Source organism: Henckelia pumila, unplaced genomic scaffold (genome assembly GCF_033568475.1).
Source record: "Henckelia pumila isolate YLH828 unplaced genomic scaffold, ASM3356847v2 CTG_461:::fragment_3, whole genome shotgun sequence".
Taxonomy (NCBI): Eukaryota; Viridiplantae; Streptophyta; class Magnoliopsida; order Lamiales; family Gesneriaceae; genus Henckelia; species Henckelia pumila.
In genome coordinates, this window is record NW_027331831.1 from 2,292,129 (window position 1) to 2,312,590 (window position 20,462).

The 20,462-nt window shown below is 34.6% G+C and overlaps 5 protein-coding genes across 8 annotated transcripts in view; 3 read left to right on the forward strand and 2 right to left on the reverse strand.

Moving 5' to 3' along the window:
- Positions 1-7,341, reverse strand: part of LOC140871616 (lipid droplet phospholipase 1-like) — a 102,558-nt gene extending 95,217 nt beyond the window's left edge. The window contains exons 1-10 of one of the 3 annotated variants that reach the window (XR_012147724.1): positions 6,908-7,341; positions 6,477-6,544; positions 5,618-5,688; positions 5,252-5,494; positions 4,460-4,623; positions 4,284-4,339; positions 3,716-3,768; positions 3,520-3,634; positions 3,306-3,403; positions 2,678-2,825 (exon numbers count right to left, since the gene is read on the reverse strand). Coding sequence is in view for 2 of the 3 variants with exons in the window: in XM_073274208.1 (XP_073130309.1) it covers positions 2,754-2,825; positions 3,306-3,403; positions 3,520-3,634; positions 3,716-3,768; positions 4,284-4,339; positions 4,460-4,623; positions 5,252-5,494; positions 5,618-5,688; positions 6,477-6,544; positions 6,908-7,053 (1,086 nt within the window). In the remaining variant the exon portion in view is untranslated. Of the gene's footprint in view, positions 1-2,505; positions 2,826-3,305; positions 3,404-3,519; positions 3,635-3,715; positions 3,769-4,283; positions 4,340-4,459; positions 4,624-5,251; positions 5,495-5,617; positions 5,689-6,476; positions 6,545-6,907 lie in introns of those variants that run through there. The other 2 variants (XM_073274208.1, XM_073274209.1) reach the window with 2 other exon arrangements.
- LOC140871499 (ethylene-responsive transcription factor 2-like) lies at positions 966-1,466 on the forward strand. The gene has a single exon (XM_073274033.1). The coding sequence runs from the start codon at positions 966-968 to the stop codon at positions 1,464-1,466; it is 501 nt and encodes a 166-aa protein (XP_073130134.1).
- A 310-nt stretch (positions 7,342-7,651) lies between the features above and the next one.
- LOC140872143 (H/ACA ribonucleoprotein complex subunit 2-like protein) lies at positions 7,652-9,890 on the reverse strand. 2 transcript variants are annotated; one of them, XM_073274911.1, is made up of 4 exons: positions 9,675-9,890; positions 9,480-9,549; positions 8,428-8,533; positions 7,652-8,048 (listed from the first exon to the last, which is right to left on the reverse strand). In XM_073274911.1, exons 1-4 carry the CDS (start codon positions 9,808-9,810, stop codon positions 7,887-7,889), a joined length of 474 nt encoding a protein of 157 aa, XP_073131012.1. In that variant the 5' UTR covers positions 9,811-9,890; the 3' UTR covers positions 7,652-7,886. The 2 variants fall into 2 exon arrangements, with proteins under 2 accessions (XP_073131012.1, XP_073131013.1); XM_073274912.1 differs by lacking the exon at positions 7,652-8,048 and adding an exon at positions 8,055-8,338.
- A 615-nt stretch (positions 9,891-10,505) lies between these two features.
- LOC140871500 (F-box protein At5g07610-like) lies at positions 10,506-11,750 on the forward strand. The gene is made up of 3 exons (XM_073274034.1): positions 10,506-10,582; positions 10,675-10,905; positions 10,985-11,750. The coding sequence occupies exons 1-3, from the start codon at positions 10,506-10,508 to the stop codon at positions 11,748-11,750; spliced, it is 1,074 nt and encodes a 357-aa protein (XP_073130135.1).
- A 380-nt stretch (positions 11,751-12,130) lies between these two features.
- Positions 12,131-13,544, forward strand: LOC140872327 (F-box protein At5g07610-like). Its single transcript, XM_073275148.1, has one exon. It carries the CDS (start codon positions 12,345-12,347, stop codon positions 13,542-13,544), a length of 1,200 nt encoding a protein of 399 aa, XP_073131249.1. The 5' UTR covers positions 12,131-12,344.
- Positions 13,545-20,462: the final 6,918 nt, after the last annotated feature.

Consider the following 20,462-nt stretch of genomic DNA (forward strand, 5'->3'; position numbering starts at 1 on the left):
TTCGTGGATGTCAATGGGCTTGTACGATGGATTTCTGTTGGTGGATGAAGGAGAAACTGAGCAAGGAAGATTTTGAGGTTTTTGCGATGCATACTTGGGCGGTCTGGAAATCTAAACAGAATTTTCTGCATGGGGATCGAAGAGGTCCAATTCCAGATATGTTGGGATGGAGCTTGGCACTTCTGTCAGATTTTAGAAAAGCCAGAGAAGTTGTTGACATTTGTATGGTGTTGGAGAGGCCTAGTTCGGTGAGGAGATGGATTGCGCCAATCCTGAATGATTTGAAGCTTAATACTGATACTTCTTTCAACTCAGCCAGGAATCAATTTAGTATCGGAGGAGTGGTTAGGGATAGTCAAGGTCGTTTACTGCTGGCCTTTGGCAAGCAAATTAATCAACCTCTTTCCGTTGTCCATGGTGAACTCTTGGCAATCAGGGAAGGGGTCTTGCTTCTTTATGGAAAAAATTTCAGTAATGTGCAGATTGAATCAGATTCGCTGTTGGCAGTGCAAGCAGTCAATACCAATCAGGAACATCTCGGATATGTTGGCAGTTGCGCGGAGGAAATTTCATCAATGTTGAAGGAGCCAGTGGTCACTAAGATTGGGCATATCCGCAGAGAAGCTAATAGAGTAGCTCATAGTCTAGCTCAATTTGTTTTTTCTTCTCAATTACCTTTTGTTTGGGTAAATGGTGAATTTCATTCTTAGTTGGTTATGCTTGTAATGAACGATTTATCTTAATAAATTTTACGAGCTTTTCTTTCAAAAAAAAAAATTGAAATGAATCTTTTATATATTTATTTATATCTATTTCACAACATGTGTCATGCAGGCTTGACTTCTTAACATGTACATGTGATGTGACTCCTATATATATCTATATATATATTATATATAGAGTCTCTGTGTGCAGTGTACATAGATTATCTTATCTTACGTAGTTGAAGTTTTGTGTCATTCTTCATGACAACATCAGATTCCTCGTTAACGTTGGACCTCATACGCCAACACCTCCTCGGGGAGTTCACTTCCGACCTTAACCCGAACCCGAACCCGATCGACTTCACTTCTGCTGTCCCGGAGTCTGGTTCGGGTCTATTAAACCAACCCGACTCCTTCGTTTCTGGATATTTCAAGCGCCCCTTTGAGGCTGAGCCGAGACGGCCTGCGGACATGACGACCGTATCGAGGGCGGCGGCGGATGCTGTTGCTGCGGTTGGTAGGCGTTACAGAGGGGTGCGGAGGCGGTCATGGGGGAAGTACGCGGCGGAGATCCGTGACCCGACCCGGAATGGCAGTCGGGTCTGGTTGGGGACTTACGAAAATGAGCTTGACGCGGCAAGGGCGTACGATTGTGCCGCGTTCAGGATCAGGGGAAGCAAAGCCATTCTGAACTTCCCGACGGAAGCCGGCATATACGGGCCGCCGGAGAATACTGGCCGGAAGAGGAGAAAAGAGGTGTGATTCGGAATATATATATATATATAGTTGTGCATGGATCCATCGGAGTTTCCATCTGAAAATATGCCTATGGTGTTCTGCAATATGTCACTTTTTCTTGTAATTTATGTTTTTTTTTTACTTGGATATGATGCATGAAAATCTCGGATATTTTGAGGAGTCTATCATTATTTTTATTTTTTTTTTGACGTGGGAACCCGCAGCCGCTACCTTTCGGTACGCTTTGGGTAAACCCCGGATTAACGCAATAGCCTGCAAACTACGCCAGTCAGATAAACCACACTAGACAAGCCCTGTGTGACAAGCTAGTCCAAGAAGGTGTTGGTAAGGAGAATCGAACTCCTGACCTATGATCAAGAGTTCACCTACTCCACTGACTTGGACACTCCATTGGGGGCGAGGAGTCATCATTATTATTATTTTCGAGTTGTAGGTTAATTAAGGTCTCCAAGATAAATCAATTTTGTTGTTCCAAAATTTTCTTTTTTTAAAAAAAAGAAAGCAACAAATCTCCGAATAATAAATGAGAATAGATACCAAACGACTTGACTTGGTTTTAATTAGAGTTCGGACGGTCTACTTCCATTGCATATATTTTTAATGGTTGTACTGTCAGGGACTAGTGGCTGGAAACATGTAAATTTAGAAAATTGTGATGATTATAAACTAAAATACTTACAAAAAATTTCATGAGACATTCTCAAGGATAATTTTTGTGAAACGAGTGTCTTAATTGTGTTATCCGTAATAAAATACTATTTTTTATATTAAAAATATTATTATTTTTTATAGATATGCGTATTCTCGACTCATTTCACGGATTACACACGTAAACATAATAAACAGAAGACGAGAGTTAGGCTCCGAAGAAATCAAACAAAACTATTCAAATTATATTGTGCATCATAGATTAGAAGATTTGACATCCACATGCATCGAAAACACACCAAATTAATACACATACATGTAATTTTATTTGGAAAAAGCAACAAAATGGGAAGCACCGAGACTATAAAGCGATGGTTAAAATTGAAGACATTTTGCTCTATATATGAATTAATGACGGTATTCGAATCACAGACAGAGATCATATACACAAAAATTCCCATAATTAATATATATATATATTTTTTTTTTGGACTTGTTTCCAGGAAGGCCAAGATTTCAAACCTTGTACCATTTGAAATTACAAGCCATCGTTTTCGAATACTGACATAAGAGAATATTAGTCCCAAGAATCCCAACTGTATGGTATTTTATGTTATAATCCATCTTCCTGTCACTGGGTTTCTATAAAAGAAAATGATCTATCAAATGTTGTACAACGTCAGCACCTTCGGAATGCATGTTCTGATCCTTGACCTATAAATCGTAGACGAGGCAACGTAAGAATGAAGGCAGAAGGCGGAATGAAGATGATATAAAAGCACGATAGAACCCCTAAAACATAGGGTTGACAGTTGTAACATGAGCAATTACACTAGTTAGAAGATGTGAAATTGAGTGAACTGCGACCGAGCAGATTACAGAAGGGAAAAGGGAGGAGCAAAATGCAATGAAGTTGGGTTCTGATTTACAACAGAAAACACTCTATGCGACACCACGACAATTAAAGCAACTGATAGGATTTCCAAAATAAAAAAAAGGAGAGATGGAGCAACATATGGGCATATGGCATATATATTGGACTCCTTCTAGGAGGGTAGAGGGGAATGCTTGATTCAGCTCCTCACAAATAAAAGGATACAAAGTTGAATTTAACTTAATTTGAATCTATACTAAATAGTTTCTTTAAAAAAAATTATTCCAAGAAGATGTGGAAAGAGAGAATGAGAGCCACACCTGAATAACACTATGAGCAGCGAATCTCAGTCTGCTGCTGTGGAAGCTAACATCTACTTTCTCCCATGACAGCCGGGATAGACCATTTAATAATTCTTCTGCATCATTGACGCCAAGTATAAGATAACTTTTAACAAGAACTCAAAACAATAACCCAACTATACACAAACACAGCTAGTTACACAAACAAAGAAAATGAAAGAAAGTTACAAACCTTCCAGCTTGTCCAAACCGTCATCTTCTTTCGGAGATTCACATGGCACATCACATGCTTTGCAGTGCTCTTCGTACACAACATGAGGATATTTTTCATCAACAGAATCTTCCCACTAGAAAAACGAAAAAATGGTTCGTCAAGTGACTGGAAACAAGATCAAGATCACACCTGCGTGTGTTAAAGATAATACTACCTCAGGAAGTTCACTGGTGCGTCTAATTGATGAAGTTCTCCAGCCCACAATATCTAAGCATTGTTTGTTAGGAAGACGAGACATATAATGATATAAATATTGAACGGTGTAATCAACAAAAAGGAGGGATAATAGCTTGCTAAATATAAACATAGTATCACACCCACATGACCAAAGGTTCAAAATCCCCATAGAGCAAAGCCCCATGTATGTCATGCAGTTGATCTCAGGTGCCCTTCATTGCTCAGTGTACGACCAACTTAATGAATGTTACATCCCCGGCGTATGATCATAAGTTTCTTCTTACAGACGTTGAGACATGTTAAATATAAAACTATTGATTATGTCAAATCCTATCAGCTTAATTTGGTATAAGGAGTTATAAAATAATCAGTTACAAATTGGTGAGATGATCACTTGGAGGGGAATTGTCAGAACAGTGATTGCTGCCGCTGAAAGAGCAACTAAAATATTTGAGTTACACTCTTGCTAGCGTAATTTTTCGTTAAACGAATGACCATTGTAATCAACAAAGATAATAATAAGCAAAAATCAGTATCAAGGATACGATCATAGCCAACATTAGAATATGCCACTCGGCGTCGAAAAGATCTTAAAGCAGACCTACATGAATGAGTTGCGTTACTGTAAGGCACTCAATTAAAATAGTAATCCTATGAATAACAATCATGAAACAGATTATGAGTTATCAAATAGTTCTTATCAGTCAGATGGGAAACCTACATGAAGTGATATTCCCCATCATCTTCAATCATACGCCTTAGCAAAGGAGGCTTTCCTTCATCATCATCCGTGAGAAACAGGTGTCTGCCTGTTCTCCTAAATATCAAGTGAATAACAAGGCCAGCAACTTTCTCAAATGCAGATACACCAAAAAGGAATGGTACCTGAAATAGGATATCAGATAATACAGAAGGCATCGTGTGACAATGAATAAGAGTTTGATTGCTAGTAAGAAGATTCAGAATCCCTGGAGATTATAAAAAAGACTCTTAACCTTGCTCCCCATGTTCTACACACCTTAAATTGATCATGCTTCAAGATAGAACGACACATCCCTAACACCCACCTTAAATTGATCATGCTTCAAGATAGAACGACACATCCCTAACACCCCATCTCAACAACAGATAAATATCGAAAACAAATGGCAGAGAATTATGTGTCCAAAACACTAATGTTTTTGCCTTTTTGGTTTCAGATGTTTAATCTACTAGCCAATATTTCAGGTGAGCTATAAATTTGTGCTACCCTTCTTCGAAATTCAAGGCTGAAAACAAACACGAAAAGCAAAGTCAATGAACCTCTGACCATTCGGACAACTAAAGAAATACTATGTGGAATATGTATATATTTGATACAATCAATCAGCCCCTAAAAATTCTCCCTTGAATATGCATGTTGGTATCACTTGAGTCATTTGTTTAAAATATCCATCATCGAAAAATTCAAATAGTAGTTGACTTATTAATATTGAGCTAAGGAAATAAATGAAGCGAAAAATAAGAAATTTACCTGCTTATTACCCCTAGAACCAAGATGAGGGGTGGCGACAGTAATAAAGTTCACAGGTTCCAAATCCGCGATTAGACCCTTCGACTCTTCTTTACATTCATTGGTGGACAGTTGTTCTGTGCTCCCAACTTTAGAAGGTCCGTATAATTTCCCAATAGCAAATCTGGCCACAAGGCCCCCAACAGAATGTGCGACGAAAGAGATTTTCTTCAGACCACGTTTCCTTTTGATTACTTCAAGGACCTAATGGCAAGTTAAAGTTTAAACTAAAGTGATGGTAGACATAAAAAATTCATAGATGACATCAGAAGATACTACACGGAACAAAAAGCAGAAAATAAAAATACAGCCCACAACTGAATGTACCTCCTCAGCCAGTCGCTCGCCCATTACATCAACACCATCTAGTGTCAGTATAGCCATATTTCTTTCACTACCTACACAGACAATGATGCTCAGTGAGAAGCAGACAAAACAAGCCACTTTTACACAGTTCTAGAATATAATTAGGTCCATTAGGTCTTGGCACGCTAAATAGATGTGAATTCTTCTAAATTGTTTCCTTTTGAAACTAAACTCTATCTTCTGGAAAAAAATCAAAGAATTCGAAATTGAAGGTCAACCACTTCTGTAGCTACAATACCTAGAATTCCACCTTTGAATATGCTAACAGAAAGGAGCTTAGACAACAGCTTATCGGTCCATTGGTCTTAATAAAACTGAAAGGCTGGGTAAGTTTGTGGCAAAACCAGCACCTGCTCTTCACCTGTTGGCTGAGGTTTGGTAACTCATAAATCATATTGTACCATAGACTAGGAGAATAATGGAGCAAAACAATTTTTTCACAACCTTATCAAGTTTTAACCATGACAGGAGACAAAGGCTAAAAATCTTGTATCTATCTGTGCAAAAGTTCATCTTTTCTAACAAGAAGAAGAAAAATGTAGTACATTAATTCCATTTTGTGACAATAAAAAAAATAGGTGAATAAGATGCCACTGAATCCACTAGCTAAACAAAATGAAGCAGTCAAGCACAGTCCGCAGAGATCATGGTAAGGTGTCAAACATTAAATACCATCACATAAGATCAGGGAGAGATTATTGGGATCTCTTATGGATTCCTTTTAGTGTATGGATAAGGAATTCACAATAAAAAGGGCCATTTCAGTCTTCAGATAACGTATAATTCAAATTGCGATTAGCATACAGAATTTGCCACTCACAGTGAACAAAAACTTTGTCTGGAAGCATCTTGACAAATTGCTCTGCCCCATATTTCCAATCTGAGGAACTGCCGTTAACATACAAGGAACAACAGGAGTATACATCTTGAGAGAAAATCTAAAAACAACATGATATCTGAAAGAAAACTGCCGTTAAAGTATATTTGCATGAAATGCTTTACAATCCATTCGTGAATTCTCCTCTCACTCGAGCAAGATGAAAAAATAAACTCTCACAGGAGGAACCTCTTTATCTTAGAGGAGCCATGAGAAGATTAAAATTAAGAATCATTATCTATACATCAACTTTTTTTATCATTCAAGTCCAGGTAATTCAGATTACAACACACCCACTAACCAAGAAAAACATTCAACTTTTCTGGACAAGATTAAAACTTTTTGGGGAGAGAGCAAAATATGCAGGAATTCACCTTCCAAGAATACCGTGGACCAAAACAACAAGATGATCAGCGGCCGAAGCATCAGATTCTTCGCCAGCGAACACATCTTCCCCACCATCATGCTCTCCCATCGAACACACGACACCGTTTTTTCCCCCAGCTTCAACCCCTTCCATGTTTTACCTAAAATAAACTCCTATTGCAGCGAATAAAGAAACTAGCCAAGAATTCGGTATAAAATGAAGCTCACGGGTAATAATTCCGCCACCAAAACAAATTAAATTAAAGGTTCGGAAACTGACAAATGCCCAGATGGAGGGTTTTCGAGTTAAACAATTAATTAACGGTAGTCGAAAGTTTGATCTGAGGAAAAAGAGAGTTGGCTATGGCGACAGCGACCTCGGAAAGCGTGGAGACGTGGCGTGGCGGTGGAATCGCAAGCACAGCAAAAGAGAGTGGCCTCTTCTTTTTCTACAACTCAACTGTACACGTATCCATCGGGAAATTTTATATTCATCATATATTTATATATAAAAAAAATATTTAGTAATTTCAAAATTTTAAAAAATAGATAAGATAATAAGTTATATTATGTATTTTTATTTTAAGATTATCAATAAGACTTTTTTTTTATAGTAATAAGACCCAATTTATATAATATAATTAATAAGTGAGATGTTATGCTTTTTGGAAAAAAAAAACTTTTATGTAAGGAAAATGAAATAATGAATATAAAGTAATCAATATTAACGTTGACTTGAAAAACCGAAAACGGAAAAGAGAAAGAAAAGGAAATATTATACATCAGAAATATTTTGACTGGGAAAACTCGTGTGCATCAGTTGAACAATTTTAACCAATGCTTGAAATAACTCGATATTCTAGCGAACACTAACTTGCATAAACTTTCTCATGAGACAAACTTGAGATTCATATACAAGGTAAATGAAGCCAACAGTTGAGAGTTTTAAACTACAGACCAACTCCAAAATGTGCAACACCTAGAGCTTCAAAACATTGAGTTAGCCAATTCAGATAATTCTGATGCAACCTGGTCGTAGTCTTCCTTCAGTTTCTCTTGTTCCTCCTGGCCAAGTTCCCCTTTTGTAGGCCTCGTTAGTACCAACACACAGCAAGTTGGCCTCTTGGTGGCTCCAGCATTTGCGAGATCCTAAAACAAGGTGTCATTTGGTTCCAATTCTGTCAATCAAGGTGTTTTGATAGCTGATAATGAAAATAAATCAAGTGGTACTTGATGAAAACTAGGATTATAGGCTTATAGCAAGAATAGAGAAGTTTCAGATATCAATGACAATGAAAAATATCATGCATGGAATAGAGAACAAAGGCAGGGCTATAAAGGGGTAGCAGAAGGCTGCTATGGTGCAAGCTTTGCCTAAAATTTGTTGTATGTTGGCAACTGAGCCCCATTTGCCATAGTTTGATAGTTTCCACGTCAAGCTGTTCGCAGAGGAACACCAAAAGGGAAAAACAACAGATCGATATTTTAACAAAGGCTAATTTACTGGAAGTGAGTAAGATACACTTACTTCCTTTGATTGAACATATACGTAAGGTATATTGGCTTCTTCACATAAGATTGGAACATGGGTGATGACATCAATAGGTGATATGTTCCCGGCTATGACACATAACCTGCCATCAACACAAGTAAGATAGGCATCAAGATTGTTCAGTCAAATACAAGGCAAATTCTGGAAAATTTATTTTGAGATGGGGCTATCCACACATTTTTAACCAAAAAGTTCATCACAAAAGTGAAAATTGGCTCTTGTGCAAACCATCAGCCTCCTCTCCCACACACCCTTCCCCACCTGGAGCGAAAAATAAAGGGGAAAAAAACATCTGGAAAACCAAACTGAAAAATCCAGCTATGGAGATGACAGGATCCAGCTCTGCCACCTATGCATTAGGGATTAATATTGATGTTCTAAAAGCTAACACCAAGCTCAGTCAGATTCTAAAACCCATCAACCATCAGTCAAGAAGGGTACAGATCTCTAAAGTCTAAAGTAATTTTCAATTTATGGGCTCTACGAAGCTCCAGAAATAGGCCAATTTTTCTTACAGTAGACATCACAAAAAACTTTTCATAAGAATTTCCAAATTTTGCGCCAAAACGGAGAAGAATTAGTTTTAATCATACAGAACAATGTACCCTCAACAGCTAGTAGCTAAACATCTCCATTAATAACACATCCTTGATTAAACTGCTGTGTATGCCAAATACATTCAAAATTAACATTGCAAATCCACTTCAAATTACAGTCCTTGATACATATCTCGTAAATTCAATCCTCAATGAGTAAATATATTGGTCATGGTCAATGAGCCATATAAAGTTTTTCAAGATCAATCCTCTAATGCTTCACTTTCTTGCGTCACTAGCTAAAATAACTGTGCCTAAAGAAATATCAAAACATGCAAATTGCAAAGTATTACCCATACTCATTGCTGGTCACTGCCACTATCATATTATTACATAAGCCAATATCATCAAACATAAATGTACCATTCAGATGATATAAACCAAAATAGCAAAAACAGGGAACCATGCAAACTCATCATTACATGACTATACCCTTTGTTTCCACGGCGAATACTTTTCACCACCTCCTTAACCCCTCTCTTCAAGCACTTGTGCTCCGCAGCTGAAATTTAATCCCAAAATACACAGAAAATTGACCGCTTCAATAAATCGACATAACCCAAAATAAATTACGGACATTATGCAAGCACATGTCAAAAAATACTATATCAAATGTAAAATGAGGACCTCTGCGGACAAGTTTGAGGGTACGTTTGCAAAGCTTCTTGCCGGCGAGTGGTTTGGCGATGGGAGCAAGTGCCAGCTGCTTCTTCTTCTCCCTCTCCTTCTGCTGCGATTTCTCCGTCTCGCTGTCGCTTCCCATTGCTCCCGGTATTGCAGAAAAGGGTTCGTGCTAGCAGAGCAACAACAATTTAGGGTTTATGGGATGGGCCATAATTGGGGTTTTAGCATTTATCGGGCATTGGGCTCTGTCTGTGTCATATAATTTTATTTACTTATTATTTTTTTTTTTTATTTTTTAGCATGCTGTCGTATAATATTTAAGGTTTTTTTTTTAAAAAATGAAATAATATAAAAAAAATTAAACAACTGACCCTAATTTGAAAATTGATGTATCAAAATAATTTTACTCCTAATTTAATAATATTATTTATGTATGGTTCATAGAAAAAATAGGGAAGAAAATAGTTTTTTAATAAATAAATTAAAAGAAAGTCATACATTTTTTAAAATAAAATGATAGGAACAGGAAACGTGAAGTATGAAAATGAGTGGGTAAAGATATTTTTGGAATTATAAAAAAAAAAATACTTATGAAGTTTTATTTTAATTAATTAAATAAAGCGGGATCCAATTGCAATATATATATATAAACATATAACTTATTTGACTAAAATCATAATTCGAATTAAGGTAACGTAATTGAATAACATAATCACAACGTATCTACTCCAAATATAAGAAATCAACCCAAAAATTAAGCAAATAATCATGCATTTACCTGTTAGCACAACTATAAGACCACCTTCGAGCAAATTCTGAAAAATCAACACAAACATGAAAACCAAACTTGATACAAAAGTAGATGAACAAATCACTGAATCGAGTCACATTGTTGCTTCCATCGAAGACTTGTTGGTCCAAATTTGCTTCATATTCCCATAACATCACTATTTCACTTCAAATCTGTATCCAAGAACTGGCATTCGCTCATCACCAATCCCAGATTTTACAATCTTCGAAACTCGATTCTGGATCCTCCGGTCGGCCTTTTCTTGTCGTCCGCCGCCACCAACTCTTGGGAGTATGTCCCATTCTCCGGCCAGCAATCAAGAAAACCTCCGTTTGAAAAGCTCGACTTCGACTTCGTAGAACACTCGGCTTCCGGCATCATAATCCTACAATCTTGCAATGGTTTGTTTCTTTGTTGCAAGTCCGATGTTTTCACTAAAACAAGGTATAAATTGTTAAACATATAAATTATACATATAATTTTATTCAATCGTAGATTTTGATTTATGATGATTTACAAATAGGTATTATGTATGCAACCCCACGACCAAACACTTCACGGAGCTTCCAGGGCACAAAGAAAGAACTTGGATGGCTCATTGGATGAGCCTGGCTTTTGATCCTGCGAAATCTCATCATTACAAGGTCGTCTGTGTCCGGAGATTAGAATCAAACTCCCGCAAACACCAGCACCAAATCGAGATTTACTCACCCAATACCGGATCTTGGAGAATTTGCATCGGGCCATTCACAACAGATGCAAGTTTCGAAAATGGGGTCTATTGGAATGGCGCGATACACTGGTTGAGTAACGAATTCGGACAGGCGTTATACTTCAAAATCGATGTTCAAGTACTAATGTCGATGCAGATGCCAAGTATAAACCCTTTGGATGGCTGGAATTGGAGAACAAATTGTTACTTTGGAGAGTCTGGTGGACATTTAAGTTATATAGACACGAGGCGCCGAAGTATGCAGTTCGATGTGTACGAGATGAAGAGGGATTATTCGGAGTGGTACGTGAAGTACAAGGTTGATCTTTCATCTGTTGCCGCCGTCTATCCTGAGATGTTGCAGTGCACGTCGAGGTCGAGGTACTCGATAATTTCGGTTTTTCGGGGTCGTGAGAGGAGCGGAGGCGATTCTTTCCTGGTTTTGCAGATTCAGGGCAAAGTTGTGAGATTCAATCTTGTCTCCAAGACTTCAGAAATGTTGCATGAGTTGGAAGGTGGCTTGAGACATTGGAGTATCAATGTATTTCCATACATTGAATCCCTGTGTTGTGTATGATCACGATCTTATATTTTTTCCACTTTCATGTTTTGAGGCATCTCATTTTCACGTACAAAAGTACCATGTTTTAAAATGAGGTGAAACAACAATTTTTAGTCCGATATATGCTTATTTTATACCAAATTTCATTTTGTTCATTTTCAGTCTTAGTCATGTATCTTTCAATTTTCAACAATCTTAGTTACTTTTCGTAGAAAATGAATATGTAGCATGACACACATTAGAGCTTTTCATCGAAAAAAAACTAAAATTGCTAAATGATTGACAACACGATACACGTATATTTCAAAGCAATATCATACAATAGTACAAGGAAAATGAGGTTATGTATAGTATAAGTTATTAATACCAGAAATTATAATATTTTAGTTGGAAGGGGTGCTATGGTTTTGACTTTTAAGCAATATCTTGGCTGAACAAGTCTTTAGAAATATATGGTCACACTGAATTTTCTTAACTAAAGCTTCTCGTGCAAGGGTCTTGCATCAATCATAAGTCCTCTGGGACAATCTATTTTTTGTGCAGCTTCTTCAGTAATCTTTGATTGCTTAAATAAGTAGTGAACCTCAAAATCAAACACAAAAACACGTCATGAAAATCAAAATCAAGATTTCCAGAACAGCAAATGACGCTGAATCAGCTCATGTTGTTGCTTCAATCCACGATCTGTTGGTCCAAATATTGCTTCGTGTTCCCATCAAATCACTCGTCCGTTTCAAACTAGTATCCAAGAAATGGCACTCTATAATCACAAATCCCCAATTCTGTCATCTCCGGAACCCCGATCCCAATCCAGCAATCGGACTTTTCTTGCCCTGCTCTCGAACTCGACAGGATCAAAGTTTCCAATTTGTACCCTTTTCCGACCAGAAATCAAGAAACCCGCCATTCAATAATCTCGACTTCACCGAAGATCCTTCCGGCATCAGAGTTTTGCAATCTTGCAATGGCTTGCTGCTCTGTTGCAGCTCTCGGGCCAGGGAACGTAATCGAAAATATTACGTTTACAATCCAACGACAAAGAACTTCTCCACACTCCCGAAATTGGAACCTGGAACAGGATTTTCGAATCGAATTCGTGGGATGAGCTTGGCTTTTGATCCTACGAAGTCCCCTCATTACAAAGTCGTCTGCGTCCGATCGTTCGAAACAGAATCCGGTCAGTACCGATTCCAAATCCAAAGTTACTCGTCCAACACAGGTCCTTGGAGAGTATGCGGCGAACCTTTCACGGCAGAGGCCACTTTCGAGAATGGTGTCTATTTCAATGGCGCAATTCATTGGATCAAAACGGGAGTAGGAGATTCTTTATATTTCGATATCGAGAATCAGGCATTGGAGACAATGCAGATGCCTCCAATCCCGCATGGCTGGGATTGGAGAGACAATTTTTACTTGGGGGAATCGTGCGGCCACTTGTATTACATAGACATTCGTGGGTCGAAGATCGAGTTCGACGTGCACGAGATGAAGAGGGATCACTCTGGGTGGTTTGTGAAGTACCACGTTGACTTTGCACCAGTTGTTGCTGCTTATCCGACGATGATCAGGGATGATTATGATCCCACGGACTGGTATTACTACGCGTTCTCGATATTTTCGCTCGTCGGGGACGGAGGAGGGGACGACTCGTTCTTGGTGTTGCAGATTCCGGGGAAAATTCTGAGGTTCAATCTGGATTCCAAGACTTTTGAAATGTTGCATGAGTTCGAGGGTGCTGAGGTCGAAGGTTGTTTGAGGTTTCCTGGTACAAGTGGATTTCAGTACATCGAGTCCCTATGTTGTGTTTAGTTTATGTTATCATTTATCCCTATACTGATGTATTTTAAGATAATGGAAGTAATCGAATTTCAAAATTGTATCTAGTATGTTCTGATATATGATAGTATTTTCCGAATGTGACAAACTTGGGGGATCATTCGAGTGGGAAAAACTGACTGGGACGATAATTTTCTCCGTGGAAGAATCTGGATATTCGACTCAAATGGAAATAATTAAAGAAATAATCAGCTATCTGGATTTTCGGGTTTGGGAATGAAAGTGGGTCCAGCAGCATCTCACCCAGCCCAATTGTTTTTTTTTTTTAAGTATATCATGAGATTAAGGGCCCATTTGGTATAAATGATTGCCTAGGATTGTGGTTGGTTTTATTGGTTAATATGGTGTTTGGTATAATTTTTAATAAATCAAGTGAATCTAATGTCCAAAGGATAAAGAAGGATAGTAAACTCATCTACCTAGTACCTCTCATATATTAACAATCTTTTTTGTAATCAGATCCCTATTTCCAATTCTACTCCTGCTCCTACACCCAAGAAAAAGAAGGGCCCATCATCTTGCTCATTCCATCTCCATGTAAACGATGGAAGAAAAAAGTTGTGTGTGTTAGGTTTCCTCTCACAGGTGCAAAACCATCAGAAATCGAACTCGTCCTCGTAGAGAAGTAAAATCATACAATGTCTTAATTTCTCGGTAATTTCCCATGAAAACAACACAGCAGAAAACAACACAGAAACATTATATATATTTCTTTCTGGAATATTTCGAGAACATAAAAAAATGATGGATGAGAAGTAACAAATTGTCTACCTACCCACAATATTTCAAAAAATATCACAAAGAATGGTTCGATATGAATAATTTAAGAAATATGTAGAAGTATTTGAAAGAATAAGGGTGAAAACTGCCTTACAAAATCCAAGCAGTAGTTGAGATAAATAAATTAGGGCAGTACTTGCATTATATTTGAAGGGTAATTTAGTCCAAATGTACAAAAATTCTTAATTTATCACATCCACAAAAATCATACCAAACAAAATACTATTTAACACAATATATTATATTTCTACGTCTATTATTTTTTTTATCATTTATGTACTAATCATTCAATAATCACATCCTTCGAACCAAACGTAGCCTATAGGAACATATATATCCATTATAGTTTTTTTATGGTTAAATTTCACATAGCCTCTCTTTGACTATTCTTTATTAATTTTTATTTATAATATCGGGTGTTCACCAAAATAAATTATTAACTTTTTATTAGTGAGTAAACTTTCTTGGGAATATATTAATTTGTACGACTGTCACAAGTATAACATGAACTTGCAGCAAATTAATAGAAGAACGATAAAATCTTTTATTTAATAAAATTTAACTTCGCAAATTGTCTCTTCACCAAAAAAAAAAAAAATACTTCGCAAATTGTTGAAAAATAGAAATTTTGCATCTAAGTAAAACTTGTTAGTAGACTGTGAGGGTTACATTTAATTTAAATATTAATAGGAAACTTTTGGGAAATGATATTGTATCTATCCTCATCTCTTACTATCTCTTACTATTTAATAAAGAAAGAGTGGTTTATAGTAACTACATTTGATATCTTAATGTGAAGATCTTAAAATGCCCCTAATTATACTATTTAAATTTAAAAAAAAAAAAACAATACAAGAAAGGTAAGAAAGTAATATTTCATTCTCACTATCCCACTTTCTCAACTCCCAATTTCTCAACCTCTACCTCATGTTCATCTCTATTATTGTAAAAACATAAAACATTTCATGTTCTTTTATCTTTTTTTCACTCAAATTTGTCTTTCAATTATTGTATCTTATGTAGTTTTCACACACAACGTGTGTTTTTTTACTACTATTGATATATCGTTTGATATATTACACTAAGTTCAAATTTCTCATAAGTTATAAATTTAACTTATAGATTCGTCTTAATTTGCTCATTCTCGATCTGAATACCCAACGATGGTGAAAATAGGATATAACAATTGGACATAAGAAAAAAGATATAAAATACGGGTCATGTCAAATTAATTGTTGTTCTAAGTGACTAATTGAAACACGGCCCACGAGCATGTATGTTTGATGAAAGTTGTTGGGCTCGTATAATAAAATGGGTTTCTGCATTTAGTTTTCCATGTGGACATGTCAAATTGTGTTTGAGAACTTGGGACCCAAATTATTAAAACTGTTATCTTACGATTACCATTATTTTTTTTCGTGGGATCTTTTGTGTGTGTTTGTATATATATAATATATAGACACACACGAGAAAGGGGCACGAATTTTGAGCTACTGATAGGGAAAGGTGGGTGTTAGTTGGGACGAAATAAAATACAAGTATTTGGTTCCATATTGATATAATATGGAGTACAAGAAAAAAATTATGGTCAATCATAATTTGTTGGTGAGTCAATAAATGGATATCAGGCGTATCCGATAAGTGCTAGCCGTTTCTTGAATTTTAGGCTTAAAAACCGAATTTAATAGTGTACTTTAGTTTTAAAACCTCAATAATAACGAATAATAAATACATGTGTGCTACAGCAGAATCAAATAGGGCAATCCATTATGCTGCTTAAATTTTGTATTTACTTTTGAGAGAACAAAAGTGGCTGCACAAACAACAATACGGACATGTTAACCATTATAACTACTAGCGAGATAGGGGCATGTGTTGCGTATCAAATTAAGAACAAGACAATGTAAAAATTATCCATTTGTGATTGAGGTTTTCAAACGTATTGGTGTTTCAGTTATTTCTATTTTTTGGGATAGGTGTGATGTTGGTGATTCAATTATTTTCATTTTTTGGGAAACGTGGAGTGAAACAGTTGATGTTTTTTAAGAGATATATTTTTTAAACTGGAAACAAATTCTCACGGAAGAAACTAAAAATAAAAGGTAAAATGAGCAAAATACTTGGTGTCCGCAGATTAGATAAGAAGATGCGGTTTTTGTAGGTATCTCAGTTTCATAAAATAGTAGAGATTATGTGCTAGTTTTTTTTTTTTTTTTTGCTTATGGAAATAAAGGTAAGACGTACAATAATTTATTCATAACATGAGTAATGTTTATTTTAAACGAATTTCCATCGTTGAAATAAGTAATTCATTAAATTTTTCTTCGAATTTGAATGTTCAAACTCATTTAAAATCATATAAGATGTAGATAAAATTTGATTTTTTAAGTTTTTACTATAATAATAAAAATAAGTAGGCACATTACTACATATGCCCTTCATGAATAAGGATTGAAAATCGTGCACGTTAGAAAAAGAAATCCGCATTTACCATTATTGACTAATGTCCAAATTGTACAAAATTTTCCTTAAAAATCATCAAAAATTACATAATCTGGAATATCAAAGTTTTAAATATTTCCATTACGAATGTGCTTGTGACTTTATGACAGCTTTTAGTTAATGTCTGTTTACAAATTATTCAACGTAATTGCTAATTATATATATATTAGGATTGATGGAATTAAACAGGGGAATAATAATGTTAATTATATGTCTGTTTAAAAAAAGTTATAATTAAACTATTTAACAGAGTTGAAGATATGGTATGTATGTCTCTTGCATGTGCTCATTACCAAACAAATCATATTAACTAGATTTTAATTTGTGTCATTTGACAAATTCGGGAATTCCCATTATTCTTAAAATCAAATACCTCAATTACAAACACACAAAATAAAACATTTAACTTTAAAGTTTACACCCATTACTTTTATTTGAGGGAAAAAAAGGTTGGAATTAAGTGATTTTTTGAAAATCCCAAAGATGAAAAATATGCACCCATTTCCGGTCAAAAAGATTTTTAATTTACATATACACACATTTATGATTGCTGTATATTTGATTAAATTAAAAAAAAAATTGAAAGTGCTCAAAAAGAGCCTGGCCAAACAAAAAGACACTTTCTCTATATGCGAGGATTAATTTTTTGGCCATAAACTTGTCTCACTTTTTGCTCCAAAAGTTATTCACACGTGGGGTAAGGGATCACATTTTTTCGTATGTGCTAATAAAGTGAATAAAATTCTACTTATTATTGTGACATTAATTGTTTCTCTAGAATTATTTAATATTGCGTTATGAATTTTGATTCTGAAATTTAATGAGTGAGGGGCAATTTTCCAGACAATTAAGGGAGTGTTTGCTTCTATTTTTAAATAAGTGAATGAATTGACATAAAAATATCTATGAGACTGTCTCATAGGTCAATTTTGTAAGGTGAGTCTCTTATTTTAATTCGACTAATGAAAATTTTTTATTACTTAAAATTATTACTTTTCATTGTAAATATTAATATGTGAGATCGTCTCACAACAAACTTATTCTTAAATTTATAAAATACAAACAAATGAGGAAAATCAAAAGTATATAGTGGTTGAAACCTAAAATGGAAAACTGAATCGGAATCCCACCAATTTATGATTTTAAATTAATTTAAAGTAAAAAAAATTTATTTTTATTTTTGAAAATAAAACATCCATTACATATAATTGACAATGTCACGACATACATATTAAAAAACCACACAGGTAAAAAACCATCAACCCATTAAAAAACCACCAGAATTTTTTTTTTTTTTTAACACAAAATTGATTTTTTAAAGTTGAAAACCGGTTTGCCAACGGAAAAATAAAATAAAAATTAAAAACCGTGAATAACGTTTTTTTTTTCCTTGAGTTATTTTATCACCATTAATGAGTCGTTGTTTAGGGACAATAACAATTAATTGATATCATTATCAGTAATTGAGACAACCAACCACCATAGAAAAAAGCAAGATGTCGAAGAATTCGAGATCATCACAAGTCACATGTGCGTTATATATAGTATATGTGTGTGTTAGGGGTGAGTACGCTACTAGGAGATATATTTCATACGAGTGTGTTTACTTAGCTTGATAACAAATTAACAATATGATAAGTTTATTAATCCAGCTTAATCCATTGTTTACTTAAAAAAATCAAATCTTTCAAATCTCAATGTCCGTCATTTAACCGTAATTCATGAGATTAGACATCCTTAATTACACAAGGGATAAACATTCTAACCAATATTTATGAAAAAATACACATAAATCATAATCTACCCTCCTTCAATTATTTTGTTTCCCTCTTAATTTCTTTCCGTCTCTCTCTTTTTTATAACTCAATTTATCAATTTTATTATTTTTGAAAAAATACATATTTTTATACCTAATAATTTTGATAAATGAAAATGTCTCCGTGTGAATCAATAATAATTTAGTTCAAAAATAATTCAATCCAAATTATATGAATACAAAATTAAGCATAAGATTGTATATCATAAAATACTAATATGATTTATCCACGTGTAATATCATTCTACTGAGTAAACGCAGCCTACGTGTCTTATGTCTATATAAAATTTTCAAGGAAACATCTCAATGTAAAATAAAAAAATATCGAGGGGCTTCATATATTTATATATATATTGAAATAAAATGTTCGTACAAAAATCTTATACAAAAACAAAAAGAATAATGCTAGAGGTACAACATATATCGTGTACAATGATATTTACAACAAATATGTCGTGAAATTTTTTTATTATATCGCGATATTTTACATTCAATTTATCATGAGATTTTGATTAATGAAATTTTTGTATTGAATTTTTTGTGTTGTACAAATTGATGTACAAATTTGGTTGTACATATAGCATTGCTCAAACAGAAATCAAGATATGACATACTCACTTGTGTGCGTGTGTTTGAGATCTTTAAAAGTAGCACCCAAGGTATCAAACATATTCAGACCATGGTCATTTTGCAGAAATACTCCAACTGAGTACCGTATGAGGTAAACAAATACACTCGACAAATTTTTATGGAGCTAATCGGGATACTGAAAATATCCTCATTTATTGTTTTCATTTATTTTTACATGTTTTTAATGAAAATATATATGACATGAATATGATATGTACGTATCTATATTTATATATTTGATAAAATATATTCCCGATTTAGAAATACTCGTATCAACATAATATAACCTAAATATTTGATTGATATCTATACTATTAACTATTTGAGATCTCATAACTAGCTTTCTGGGGAAATTTCACTATCACCTTTGAGAAAACCAAAAAGAGCATAAAATTCCATATGAAAAATAAATAATTGTATACAACATCGTGGTTTTCTTTTTTTTAAAAAAAAAAAAAAAAAATTAATTAATTAAGAAGAATCAGAGGATGCATTAGAGAACGACGACATTGTAACTTTCTTCTTTGCAAGGAATTGTGAGATTTTTCCTTCATTAATTTTTTGTCAATTGCATAAACTTTTATGTATTTTTTGGGATACACGGGAAAATGGATTTGGTCAACTATTTTTTTTAAAAAATAACATCCCCAAGTGTATTTAAAATACATTATAGAAGGTCGTTTTTTAAAAAATAATGGTTAACCGAGTTTAGATCACAAAATATCCTATATTTTTCTTTGAGGTTGCCTAAACTTGTTTAAAAGAACTTCTATTTACAAAAACCTAAAAAAATTATGATTGGCTGTAAAGTTAAGCAAGATAATGCCAGTTTAATTGTATTTTCTAGAATAAAATACTTTTGTTTGATTTTTTTTAAATAAACACAGTGAATCCATGCATGTCTCTTAAAGTTGTTCGAGTCGGTGAAGTAGACAAACTCTTGCCAAATGATAAGAAATTTGATTCTTCATAATCATACCAACACCTTCTTAGATGAGTCTGTCGTACAAAGTTTTCTCAGTATAATTGACCTTCACATGACTAACGTAATTTGTAGGCTATTGTGTTAGCCCAATAATTTATCTCTTATTATCAAGTTTATAAACTCAATGTCATTTGAATTTTCATAAAATATATTAACTAAATTATTTACCATTATTATC

Coding starts and splice junctions, on each gene's coding strand:
- LOC140871499 (XM_073274033.1), top strand. CDS start 966: ATGACAACATCAGATTCCTCGTTAACGTTGGACCTCATACGCCAACAC.
- LOC140872143 (XM_073274911.1), bottom strand. CDS start 9,810: ATGGGAAGCGACAGCGAGACGGAGAAATCGCAGCAGAAGGAGAGGGAG. Junction 8,534..9,479: donor ATTCGCCGTGGAAACAAAGG/GTATAGTCATGT, acceptor TGTTGATGGCAG/GTTATGTGTCATAGCCGGGA. Junction 8,049..8,427: donor TATATGTTCAATCAAAGGAA/GTAAGTGTATCT, acceptor ACCTTGTTTTAG/GATCTCGCAAATGCTGGAGC.
- LOC140871500 (XM_073274034.1), top strand. CDS start 10,506: ATGAAAACCAAACTTGATACAAAAGTAGATGAACAAATCACTGAATCG. Junction 10,583..10,674: donor GTTGCTTCCATCGAAGACTT/GTTGGTCCAAAT, acceptor CACCAATCCCAG/ATTTTACAATCTTCGAAACT. Junction 10,906..10,984: donor GATGTTTTCACTAAAACAAG/GTATAAATTGTT, acceptor ATTTACAAATAG/GTATTATGTATGCAACCCCA.
- LOC140872327 (XM_073275148.1), top strand. CDS start 12,345: ATGAAAATCAAAATCAAGATTTCCAGAACAGCAAATGACGCTGAATCA.